We start from the raw sequence: 12704 nt of genomic DNA on the forward strand, positions 1-12704 counted from the left end.
TCTCTATGCAGTTGAATTCTTATTTTGGTCAATCTTCCTAAATACAGTGTTTGTTTTGACACAGCACAGTATCATGGCAAAGCAAAAGATAAATGTTGGGAAAGATGCAGACTTTCCTGAAACCGAAAAGCGCTGAGGGCTTCCTGGAAATTGACAGATGATGACTCAGCTAAATTAACATGGGAGAAGGGCAACAAAGGTTGCCTCAGAAGATGCGGATTAGAAAAGGAACTGGGAGAAGCGGGTCATTGGTGAAATGAAGTGTCAGATCAAGCAGGGCAGGATGCAGCCAAAGGAGGCAGATTTAAAAGGGCCTATGAACAGGCTTTATTGAGATGTCACTCCTGGGCGGAACTCGATCAGACCCACAGAGGGGACAGGGGAAGGGTCTGAAGAGAAACCGCATGGAAGCTCGACTGGACTGCACTTTTATGGGGCTTACAGCAGGAAGGGAAGGGCTTGGGACCGGAAAAAGTGTTCTTAGAGTCCCTTGCCCCCTTGGAGTTGGTCAGGGGAGTTGGCTGAACTCCAGGATTGGCCAGGGGGGTCCTGTTGATTGACAGGCTTTAGTCAGGAGATCTGGCTGATTGACAGGCGTTTCTGCCAGCATCTGATGGATGTTCAAAGCAGCTCGGGCCGCTTTGTTCTAAGTTGCCACTAAGTCGCCACCAAGTCGCCGTTAAGTGCACCTTGAAAACTGTTCACAAAAATTGCCATTTTTAACCCATCAAGTTTTAAGTCTTCAGTTCTACAAGTATTTCAACAAAATGGACACTGGTTGAAAAATAGATTGAAAATTATGATCTTGAGCTTATATATCCTTCATTTATTTTCGTATACATGTATGAAGTGCATATTTGTGTGTGTGTGTGTTTTCAAATGTTCTAATGGTTCACCTATTACTTTTCTCAGAAGAATAGAACTCTAAAAACACATTGCTTTCAAAAACTATGATAAGTGGTGTGTTTGTTGCTCGATTTAAGTTTTTGTTAAGTGTCCCATATCTGAGATGATAGAACTTACAGATTAAGATCGTGCTCTGAAAGTCAGCTGTGAAGTACAAGATATTATACTGTCAAAATCACAGTTTGGTGCAATCCACTTTGATTCATTCTTGTCCATTAAATCATTGCATAGTCATTGCAGTGCTAAATTCTGTTGGTTTTTGTTTTTGTGTGGGTGCTGGGGATTGAACAACCCAGGGCTTTGCTCTTGGCAAACAGTGCTCTACCACTGAGCTGCCTCCCTGCCCTAAATTTTGTGAAGCATAAAACCTTCACAAGTTTGATCTTCAGCATCACAAAAAAAAAAAATTAAAATTCAAAAACTCTCCTGAGTTTTAATTGTATCATTTCAAGATATATTCACAATCAAAACCTTTTCCACTGCTTCTTATGAAACCTTTTTCTTTATTTTATTTCTCTGTAGCATTCCTCAATATGGACAGTCCTCAACAAGGACCTCCTATACTTGACATGTGAGCATTTTTAACAATTGCTTCCTCACCTATTTCTATCAGTTTTCAGGCACTGTTGTCTTTTCTGGAAAGTAAAACAAGTGGCACAATTCCTGTAGGGAAGATGTCATAATCAGCGTAAACAGTGTGAAAGTATCTGCATTGCCATTGTTACACAAAGGCAGGAACAATATCCCATTGCATTATGGAAAATCAAGTGCCTCAGTAACAACCTCAGCTCCATCATGTTTATTATTATACTACTTATTTGCTGAAAACAACAACCATTTTTTTTAAAAAATGTATCATGATCCTGTGGATTAGGAATTTGGACAAGGCACAGAGGACTGGCTTGACAGGAATTTCCAAAATGGTCTCTTCCTTGCATGTCCAACACCTCTACTAGGAAGGCCCAAAGAGGTGGGTAGATTGGAACAGTTCAGCCAGGGCCACTTGGAGACACCTGTGTTCACTGTGGGCTGGCTTCCTTGAGTCTCCTCCATTGCATGCCAGGCCTCTTTCTCTGGCACAGCCTGTCCGCTGTAACACTACCTGTGATCTCGCCAGCAAGATAGCCAGACATCACACATGGCAGCTCAGCGCTCCCAGAGAACAAAAGGACATTGCCAAGCCTTGATCTTGGACTTTTAATCTCCAGAATTGTGCGAAAATAGATGTTGTAGTTTCAGCCACCCAGCCTTTGGTGTTTTGTTATGGCAGACCTAGCAGACTAACATACAAGCTCAGATTCAAATGGAAGGGGAATGAGACCCACCCTCCCGGGGAACAGCATGACTAACTAGATAGCAAGGACTTGTTGGTAGCCATATCTAGAAAACTAATTACCACAGTAACGTGATCAGGTTGCTTTTCTAACCCTCGGCACTAAGAAAAATGACCCTGGAGGGCCAAGCACACAAGCCTGCATAAGGAGGGTGCCTGCATCCGGTAGAAGAGAATAAGAAATAGACTGATAAAATTACCTACTCCCAGAATTTTCTGAAACCTCTTAAGAGTGCAAGGAATTATTTAGCTTTTGTCCTTCTCACTTTGTTCTCTTGTTGTCCCTGGACCATCCCTCTGTCATCTCTTTCACCCCTGCTCTCTACACATTGGTTATGGGAGGACACTAAGAAAAGAGATATCAGCAGTTTTGTTGACTTGTCTCTGTGATACAGAAGATGCTTAGAAAATACAACCTGGGCAGCCATGAGATGCTCAGATTTTGATGTGTTCATAATGGCTTTCTGTTTGATGATTGTTGCCCCCTCCCCTCCCAGTGAAGTCTTTTTTATTTATTTTTATTTTTAATTGGCTACTACTGTCCTTCTTTCCCTGCTTCCCCTCCATCAACTCTTTCTTGTATGTTTTCTCTGTTTGTAATGGCAGATATAGGGCTTTTAAATCTTACTTGTTTTATAAAGTGGGAGCATCTTATTACTGTTTCTGCAACTTACTTTTTCCATTCAATAAAATAGCTCTCAGAAATCCTCCATGTCAACTAATAGACCTCTAATTCCTTCTTGCTAAGGGCTGCTTTAATTACATTTTCTTATAGTAGTTATTTACTTTGTCTCCAAATGCTGGTGATGCTTCAAGAAGCATCTTTGGACCTATATCCTTATGTGATGGTGTTTATATTTCCAGAGGGTAGAATTCTAAGCGCGAGATCACTAGATTAGAAGAATGTGCATCTTTAACTTCAGTAAATGTTGCTGGTTCATTTCACAAAAAGACTAACAATTCACATTTCATCAATAATGTACATCTCTAATCCCTACCTAGAGAAATATTACTATTCTTTTAACCAGTGCCAATCTAATATAAGTAAAATGATTTAGGGGCACTTGCTTTAATTCATGGTTCCTTCACTCCTGGTGAATTAAAGAGTTTTTCATGAGTTGTCATGTGGATTACTCCTCGTGAATTACCCCTTTGTACTCCTCTCCATTTTACTGTTGTGCTGTTAGCTCTGCCTTATCAGCTTGGGAGATCCCTTTGCATGTTTCAGAAATCAATCCTGTCTGCCCTCTGCATTTCACCTCTGTCTTCCAAAGCATTTGTCATACAAAAGTTTTTAACTGTTATCTGCTGAAATATGTCTTTTAGCTTCTGGATTTCCTTCTTGCACTTGCATTCCTAGGAGATGCCACTTTACTAGATCACCCAATGCAAGCAGAATACCTTTCCCAACAGAAGACTACTAGTAAAGCCCTGTACTGACAGGTGACTATCTGTTCTTTACCTTGGCTATGCACTGTAGCTCTGATTTTCCCCCCCTCTGGGTTTACGTCTTCCCAACTGTATTTCAAGCTGCTAGAAGGAGCAAAAATCACTTCTTAAAACCTTTCTATGGTGATTTATGCACTTGCCATGCTTAGATAAATATTGTTCACTTCCTATTTATTTGCTTCAGTTTTGCACAAGTTCCAGCCACCCTCCATTCCTTTTATGATACTGACTTCACATCACAATCATCTGAGGAGCTTCTTTAAAAAACAGATGCTTAGGGCAGCCTATAACCTAATTGGCAGAGACTCTAAGGTCTAGATGATTCTGTTATACAGCTGGTCTTGAGAACCTCTATACTAGAAGGTGATGTGCTTAAACATCTTCATCTCCACCCAGGCAAAGAAGTACTTAGCATGGAGCAGTTGGGTAGAGGAAATTGATCCTAGCCTTCAGGAACTTTCAGAAGAATGGCCTGTTGATATAACTGCAGTATTTAGTATGCAAGTATGATCTAACCAGCCTGAGACATGCATTGGAATACAAAAGAAATGAGTAATTGATTCAGCTAGCAGTGCCAGATGCCTAAGTGCTGCATCATATGAAACTTTTGGACCAGTTTGATGTAGCGTTTATCAATTATCACAAGATTTTGTAGAATCTGGCGTTTGTAATTTTAAAAGGAATCTTGGACCCGTTTATACCCAATCTTATAATTCCATTGGGAAAATTCCTCAAAATGATGTCCAGAGCTCTATTTATAGTATTTGCAGTTATTTGCTAAAATATCAAACCATGGGCAATAACTCATGCAGTTAGGGTGCATTGGAATCACAAATGTCCATGACTCCTTCTTGCCCAGAGATGAGTTGATGAACTATATCCTATCTTTTCTCATGAGAAGTAAATAAAGATCTGGGAAAGAGGCCTAGAGTGTTAACTTAGCAAAATCAGTCCACACAGCAAACATGAAGGATAGAGGATAATGCCCTTCCCCCCATATCAAGAATTCATTATCTGGGGCTGGGGATGTGGCTCAAGCGGTAGCACGGTCGCGTGGCATGCGTGCGGCCCGGGTTCGATCCTCAGCACCACATACAAACAAAGATGTTGTGTCTGCCTAAAACTAAAAAATAAATATTAAAACACTCTCTCTCTCTCTCTCTCTCTCTCTCTCTCTCTCTCTGTAAAAAAAAAAAAGAATTCATTATCTGTTATATTTTTATGGAATTTGAAAGAAAATATTATGTATGTGTTTCAAAAGCCTACACACATGCTTCCTTAAAAAATGGAGATTTAGCTCACTTTACTTTTTTGGATACAGGTTCTTTAATGGAGCAGCCAGTCAGTCTGCAAACCTGGTTTCATCTGATGCTCTACAGACCCTAGCTCTGAAGCCAGTTAACTCTTCTGCTGTCCAGGTTTGGGCTGGCTAGTCACCCTCATGATGCTGGACTTCCTGGCTGAGAACAACCTCTGTGGCCAAGCAATCCTGAGGATCGTTTCCTGTGGCAATGCCATTATCGCTGAGCTGCTGAGGCTATCTGAGTTTATTCCTGCTGTGTTCAGGTTAAAAGACCGAGCTGACCAACAGAAATATGGAGATATTATATTCGATTTCAGCTATTTTAAGGTGCTCTCTCTTTCTATTGCATCTGTATTGCTGTCTTTTCTCTAAAAGCATGCTTTTCTTTGGGAACCATTCTTAAGAGGTCGGGGAACTATAGAGAAAGAGTCAAAGAGGACAACTTTTGAGCCAAAGTTAATATTATCTTCAACTTGAAAATAAGATGCAGGCATTGTGTAGAAAGCAATATAATAAAATTTTAAAAGATAATTTTGGCATAATGTATTTCACTTTGAAGTGAAATACTCGCACTTAAAAGCATGCTAATCTTGGTTGCAATTCAAGTTCATTTCTTTCAAAGGGATTTGTATCTAGGCTTCTGTTGTCCTCATTACTTTCTTTTGCTCTGCTTTAAATTTTTAATAGGTAAGAAGAAAGGAACAGGGCTGGGGTTATGTCTCAGTGTTAGAGCGCTCACCTAGCATGCATGAGGCACTGGAGTTGATCCTCAGCACCACATAAAAATAAAATAAAGATATTATGTCCACCTAAAACTAAATATTAAAAAAAAAGAAGAGAGGAACAAATTTTTAAAATACTATTTAGAGATTGTTACCAACAAGGACACTTTCATTGGTATTTCACATAAATGTCTCTGTGTTTTGGGTTTTTTTTTTCCTTAGGGTCCTGAGTTATGTGAAAGCAAATTGGAAGCTAAGCCGGAGCTCCAGGATTTAGATGAAGAATTTCGGGAAAACAACATAGAAATTGTGACCAGATTTTATTTAGCATTTCAAAGTGTACATAAATATATTGTAGACTTAAACAGGTATTGATTACTTTAGTAAATAGCTCATTCTGGTAATAAATAGGTGAGAGGGAGAAGGGACCCAGTAGAATATGTACGTTTTTCTGAGTTACTGTAAAATTTACTCATTTATGCCATATGTATTCTTTTCCGTCCCTGGACACTGGGCTTCCTAAGACTTGAAACTATTATAGATCCCCCAAAACCACACGCCAAGCCCCTTGTCTCCTCCCTGAGCTTTCTCACGCTCTGGTCAGCTCTTCCATCTCACTCTGGCCTGACAGGGCCCAGGTTTTATTATAATATCCTGCTCTTGGGAGTATCATAAACTTGGTTATACCAAGTCATACAGCTTTCAGCCCTCTAGATTTTTCATCATACTCTAGCATATTATATAGAAGTAAAAAGGGGTGAACTTGCTTATTTTGTAAGTTCACTTTCTGACTATAATTCTTGAGAGTTTATTATTCATTAACCTTTAAACAACTTTTCAATGTTCCTATGTACACCTAAGATACTTATAATTCATGATCAGGACTAAGGAATACTCCTTTTATGTGACATTTACAACCATAAATACCAACTTGTGGCCCTAAATCACTGAATTACAGATCATAAGACACTAAGGTTCTTAAGAGCATGAAGGGCCACAAACTAGTTAAAGCCAGAATGTCTGATTCCCTGCCTTATTTTTTAAAAATCTTTCCTTCTTCAAAGATGTTAAAGTTTCTATTGTACATGAATAAGTTGCTCTGGGTTTTCTTTTCTAGATATCTAGATGATCTCAATGAAGGTGTTTATATTCAGCAAACCTTAGAAACTGTGCTTCTCAATGAAGATGGAAAACAACTTCTAGTAAGTAATTCTGAACACATAAAGTAGAAATGCAAGAACAGAAACTCTTTAGTTCCCCTATAAGTCGCAAACACATACAAAATGTCATTCTTTAAAAAGAAGCCAATAACCTGATAATTATCTTTTAGCTAGCAAGTTCACACATGAGTTTAGAACATAGACAGTGAATAAAATTATAAATGAATAAAGGATTCAATTATAATGTGGAGGTTATGAACTTCCTTAGAAAGAATTCTATCTTCTTTACCTTTTGCATCCCAGACATCTAGTCTGGTACCTAGTACATACTAACCAATTAAAAAATGTTATTAAATATGTGAATGACTTTATGATGAAGAGGTATCAGAATATTGGGGTTTCACTTTGGTATCCCAAGCAAAATCTAAAAAAATAAACCAATGAAAAGATAATCACTATGAATTAAAATTTGTTTTGTTGAGTAAAGTCTCAAAGCCCATTCTGTATGGAAGGTGAGAACCCTTTGCAGAAAACTTACATTTTCCTTGAAGTATAAAGGACCAATTAAATCAAAGCTGTCTTTTTCACCATTGTCATCTTTGCTCCTTACAAATGAATACTCCTTCGAGTTGTCCACTATCTTTTCTCTTCATAGTGTGAAGCCCTGTACTTATATGGAGTTATGCTGCTGGTCATCGACCAAAAGATTGAAGGAGAAGTCAGAGAGAGAATGCTAGTTTCTTACTATCGATACAGGTATCCCTGGGCTAAGCTTGCACACCCCAAACCCCATTACTGGTGAAATGTGGTGTATGTGCTCATAATACTACTGGGAACAGTGGCAATGTGGTATAGAATGTAAAACATATGTAGGAATATAGCAGTTACTTAACATTTTACATCATAGTAAATGATTATGCATCAAATAACTTGTATATATAAAAATAGTACTATAGATTATTAGAGATAAAAAGATTATCATGTCTATCATAGTAACTCAACTTTTTAAAAAAGGAATCTGAATTCTGAATTGTCTATCTCAAAGATAGGTTTCAGAGAACTATGGAAGTCTTACGGACTGTTTTTTCTGTATTTGCTAAGTTTTTAAATATGCCTTCTCGGCAGACATAAACAAATGAATTTTCTGTTGTCATTTTCAAGTCAATGACTGAAAAGTTATCATTCAAGATCAGGTTGAAACTGAATTCTCACCCATATATACATAGACACAAAAACAACATGCAGTGCTCATCCAGGATCTTGTGTTGTGTGTGTCTGTTCAGAACTGTGAGTCTTCAGAAAGTAGAGTCCTGAAAACAGAAGGCCCCTCACCAACTTTTTATTTTCATTATCCAGAGTACAGTTCAATGAATAAGTCAGAAAGTAGACACAAGGTCCATGCAGGAAATAGATTCAGGAAAGAAACAGTCAGTAACCAGAAATCATTTAAGAACTTGGGCTAAATAAATGAGGAATAAAATTAACATTTTCAAACTTACAAATTAGGACAAAATAAAAAGAGCAAGAGAAACAGAACAGAAAGGAGATTATTCAAGACATTATATTTTCTTTTTTTAAAAAAATATTTACTTTTTAGGTGTAGATGAACACAACACAATGCCTTTTTTATTTTTATGTGGTGCTGAAGATCGATCCTGGGTCCCACCTGTGCTAGGCGAGGACTCTACCACCCAGCCACAATCCCAGCCCCAAGACATTATATTTTCTGTAACATTGTCTCCTTAGCTATACATTCATCTGAGGCTTCTCACCTCACCTGCCTCTTTTAAGCTTTTTTGGTATCTGAAGGAAGTATCTACCAGTGTGTGTATTCATTCACATTGGTTTGATCATAAGCTGTTGTAACATCCATGTTTTTAAAACTGAAACTTGAATAACCCTGCCTACATTTCTGAAAGTAGCTAGAAAAGTGAAAGCAATTTGTAATGTAAAGGAGAAGAAAAAAATGCCTGTTTAACAAGCCCAGCTTTGAAAACAGACATTGTCCCTTTAGGCAGCACAGCTAGTTCATTAGAACATGAGTGCCCATTTTTGAAGACACCTTGAGCGATTGCAGGTCAGTGTTGTGAAGGAGGTACTTCCATCAAAGAGCAGGTCAGCTCAAGTCCAAGATTCTTTGAGTCTAGCTCACTTCCTTCAGAGTTCACTCTTCTACCCTGAAAATTTCAGGTATTTTTATTAATCCCTATCAAGAGATCAGCATGCCAAGAAAAGCCAGTTAAAATATATACCGCTTTAAATTGAAATAATTAAAAAATGTTTTTAATTTGTATAATGTTAGTTTGGTTTCATGTTCTTCATCCATAATTCTGAAAATCAAAGAGCCCTGAGGAAATCTGCATATATGAATGTACAGACACACAGTCACATATTTGGCAGCCAAAGCTGATCTAACCTGAAATTGTTTAGAGTAAGAACCTACTCAGAACAGAGATGAGGCAGTTTCACTAATCTTGATTTTGTGAATTTTATAAATTTTACTCCAGAACTATTAAACATGTGTTAATTGTGGTATGTCAACTTGAATCCTGCTGCAGTGTTGTATGGCATATGATCAAATCATGTAATTTTCATATATTTGAAAAATACTGTATTCTGAAATAAATCCAGCCTCAAGGATTTTAGGAAAGAAATTGTTGACTTTACTTAGGACTAATACTTACAGACTTGGGGACATGCGAGTTTCTAACGTGTGTGGTTTTATTTCCCATTGTGAATGTGACAGTGCGGCCCGATCTTCTGCTGATTCAAATATGGATGATATTTGTAAGCTGCTGCGAAGTACAGGTTATTCCAGCCAACCAGGAGCCAAAAGGCCACCCAACTATCCCGAGAGCTATTTCCAGAGAGTGCCTATCAATGAAGCCTTCATCAGCATGGTCATTGGCCGGCTGAGATCAGACGATATTTACAATCAGGTGGGAATTAAGTCTAGTAGGACCTTAATAGTTTAAAAAGACTGAATTCACTTTCTTCCTCAGTTAATCCTTTCCATCCTTCTTTTCAAAAAGAGTAAAACAGCATCTAGAAATGATTTCTTAACACCTTTTAGGCTAGGCTGTAGGATAGAGGAAGGAAGGATGTTAATTCTGGGAGAAGCAGAAATTTCAGGGAGAAGATGGGATCTGTGCAATTGGAAAGAAGGTTTATTCTTTCAGTCACTCATTCAAGAAATTTTACGTGGTTCATGCCCATTCATGTGCTGGGTGCTGGGGATGTGTCCCTGAAGAAGGCAGGCCATGGGCCCTACCCATAACAAGCAAGTAACTTAGGGGGAAAGGTTCCCAAGGAAGGAATTTCAGTAAAACAAGTTGAGTATTATTGTCTTAGGGAAGCATAAGGTGCCACTGGTGCATGGAGCAGTGACAGCAAGATTACAGCAGGTGTCTTAAGGGAGGGTGAAGGGAGTCCAGGCAAAGTTTGCAGCCTGAGCAGGGCTGGAAAGATCCTGTGGTTTGAGAGTTCTCTCAGCTGTCCTTGCCAGGGGCTATATGACTCATTACTTAAATGAATACCAAAGAAAGTTACCATTTGTCTCCATTGTTCTGAAGAACAATGAATTATATATTTTTACTACTGGAAGGGAGTAGAGCTGAACCTAGGATGACTGGATATCACCTATACAAACCTGCTTTCAAGGGTCCTTTAGGTAGCCTGTTAGTTTTTGTATCAATATGTTAAGTCTAAATAAGATTATTTTCTTCTCCAGAAAACTTAAAATTAGAGGATGCCCACAGATGCCAGGCCTTCTTCATATTTAAGGATATTCACTAAGAAGTCAATCTAAACCAGCTTCATAGGAAGTTTTTTCACATACATTTTCATTATTTTTCACTGTCCTACAAAATAGATGATGCATCATCCCCATGTGCCTCCTGAAAAAAGTAAGCCTTGGAGAGCTTAAATCATAGTTCACAAAGTCACGTGACTAGAGAACAGGCACATTTGCTTTCAGGTCTGTGTGAATTGAACCTGAAGCCTGTGCTGTTTGCCTCTGTACATCAGTCACTTGTTACACCTCTGCCTCCTTCTTGGTTCATTTTGTCTGTGTCTTATAGAAACATGTTTCAATTTTCTCCTTCCCTGTGACACTCGTTAACACAGGGCTCTGCTCTGTGTTACCCATCTCTGTCTGTCATGTATGTCCCCCATCTCTGCTCATGGCTCATGGAGCCAATTCTCTGTCTCCTGGTAATTTGAATTTGGGCCTGAAAAAGTCTCTGCCTGAGGGTTTAAATATTTCACTAAAAATAAGGACTGTGCAAAGTTTGGAGTTTGAGGGCAGCCTCATCCAGCCAAGTATGTGAAGAATAGTCTGGAGAGGAGAAAGTTGAGCAGACACATCAAGGAGAAAAAGAGTGAAGACATTGTAAATGCTCTTCCTGTGGCCTGGCCACATTCCTGCCCACAGGATCCATACAGCATGGCTGTGTCTATGATAAAGTGTCCCCTTTCTGCTTGTGCAACTCAAAATGATAGGTGCTCTCTGCAGCCAAAGCTTCCTAATACTTGAGGGGAGGGTTTAAAAGACTGAAAAAAAGGGCTGAGCGAATCACCTTGAGATGGGGTGGTATCGGAAAAAATGCAATTTTCCAGTTGTATCTGGAAAACCAAAGGAGAGAATTCCACCCTTCAAGATTTAAAGTGAGAATTCTAAAAGGCAGCTATTGAATTGTATTAGGAAATTCCATTGGCATGATTAATGGTAGAGGCCAAGTTTCAGTGAGTTGCAGATCAGGTCGTAATAAAATAGCAACAGAGTCTGTCAGTTTTAAGGATTGTCTGTGCTGGAAAAGACACAGACATGGACAGCTTGTGGGCAGTGCCAGGTTAGGACTTTTTTTTTTTTTTTTTTTGTAGGAAATTACATAGAATGGTAGCAGAGTCAAGGGTTGAAAGGAACAGAGTATTATGGGGTTGTAGATAAGAAGGAAGACCCTGGATATAACCTGAGAATTGCTTCCAGTGTGTCCATGATCTTGAAAGATGGGCTTTTGGAACACTGTTGATTCCCAGAACAGATAATTGAGTTCAAGCATGAGTACCTTCAGCTGTCACCAACACTTCCCTCTGGGGCTTGCATTACAGGTCTCAGCATATCCCTTGCCAGAACATCGCAGCACTGCGCTGGCAAATCAAGCCGCCATGCTGTATGTGATTCTCTACTTTGACCCTTCCATTCTTCACACCCATCAAGCAAAAATGAGAGAGATCGTGGATAAATACTTTCCAGATAATTGGGCAAGTATTACTGATTTTCTTTCTCTCTCTCTGTGTCTGGCAAATTTGTTGCAGAACCAACTTTCTAGTCTTTTGGCCTTGAACTCAGAGGTCAATATGTTGTAAATAATGGGACATAAAGTCACTTAGGCAAAACTACTTTAAGAATGTTGAAAATGTAATAAATCATACCATAAAGGACTAAATCAATCAGTAAAATTTCCTAACAAACCCATTAGTATTTTCTTTAAATGGATTCTCTCAAGGCAAAATGATGTGTTAAAAATGTGTCTTGCTATAGCTACTGAGAGTGCAACTAAGTTACATGAGGATTTAAAAAATTTTTTTCTATTTTATGATCTAAGCTAGTAAAATTAGTATCTAATTGGTTGTTTTTTGAATAAGAATTTCACTTTTATAATAAGTTTTATTTACAAGATGACTGTAGTAGAATTATTAAGATATTAATATTTACATTACTGCATAAACATGTCACTGAACAATATTAACTCTTAAAGGAATGAAACTGACTGAACATACCTAATTAATACAAAATATTTTTCCTGCACAAAGAGGTTTTATCAAAGTGC

At 38.4% G+C, this 12704-nt stretch overlaps 1 protein-coding gene across 5 annotated transcripts in view; it reads left to right on the plus strand.

The window, feature by feature from the left end:
• The window catches only part of Washc5 (WASH complex subunit 5), a 58712-nt gene that overhangs the window by 4475 nt on the left and 41533 nt on the right, over positions 1 to 12704 (plus strand). For 3 of the 5 annotated variants that reach the window (XM_026407288.2, XM_026407276.2, XM_026407295.2), the window contains exons 2-7: positions 5010 to 5318; positions 5936 to 6081; positions 6831 to 6915; positions 7529 to 7629; positions 9620 to 9812; positions 11983 to 12135. In XM_026407288.2, coding sequence (XP_026263073.1) covers positions 5130 to 5318; positions 5936 to 6081; positions 6831 to 6915; positions 7529 to 7629; positions 9620 to 9812; positions 11983 to 12135 — 867 coding nt within the window. In that variant the 5' untranslated portion in view covers positions 5010 to 5129. Of the gene's footprint in view, positions 1 to 3599; positions 3683 to 5009; positions 5319 to 5935; positions 6082 to 6830; positions 6916 to 7528; positions 7630 to 9619; positions 9813 to 11982; positions 12136 to 12704 lie in introns of those variants that run through there. The other 2 variants (XM_026407281.2, XM_026407303.2) reach the window with 2 other exon arrangements.

This window comes from Urocitellus parryii, chromosome 7 (assembly GCF_045843805.1).
Source record: "Urocitellus parryii isolate mUroPar1 chromosome 7, mUroPar1.hap1, whole genome shotgun sequence".
Lineage (NCBI taxonomy): Eukaryota > Metazoa > Chordata > Mammalia > Rodentia > Sciuridae > Urocitellus > Urocitellus parryii.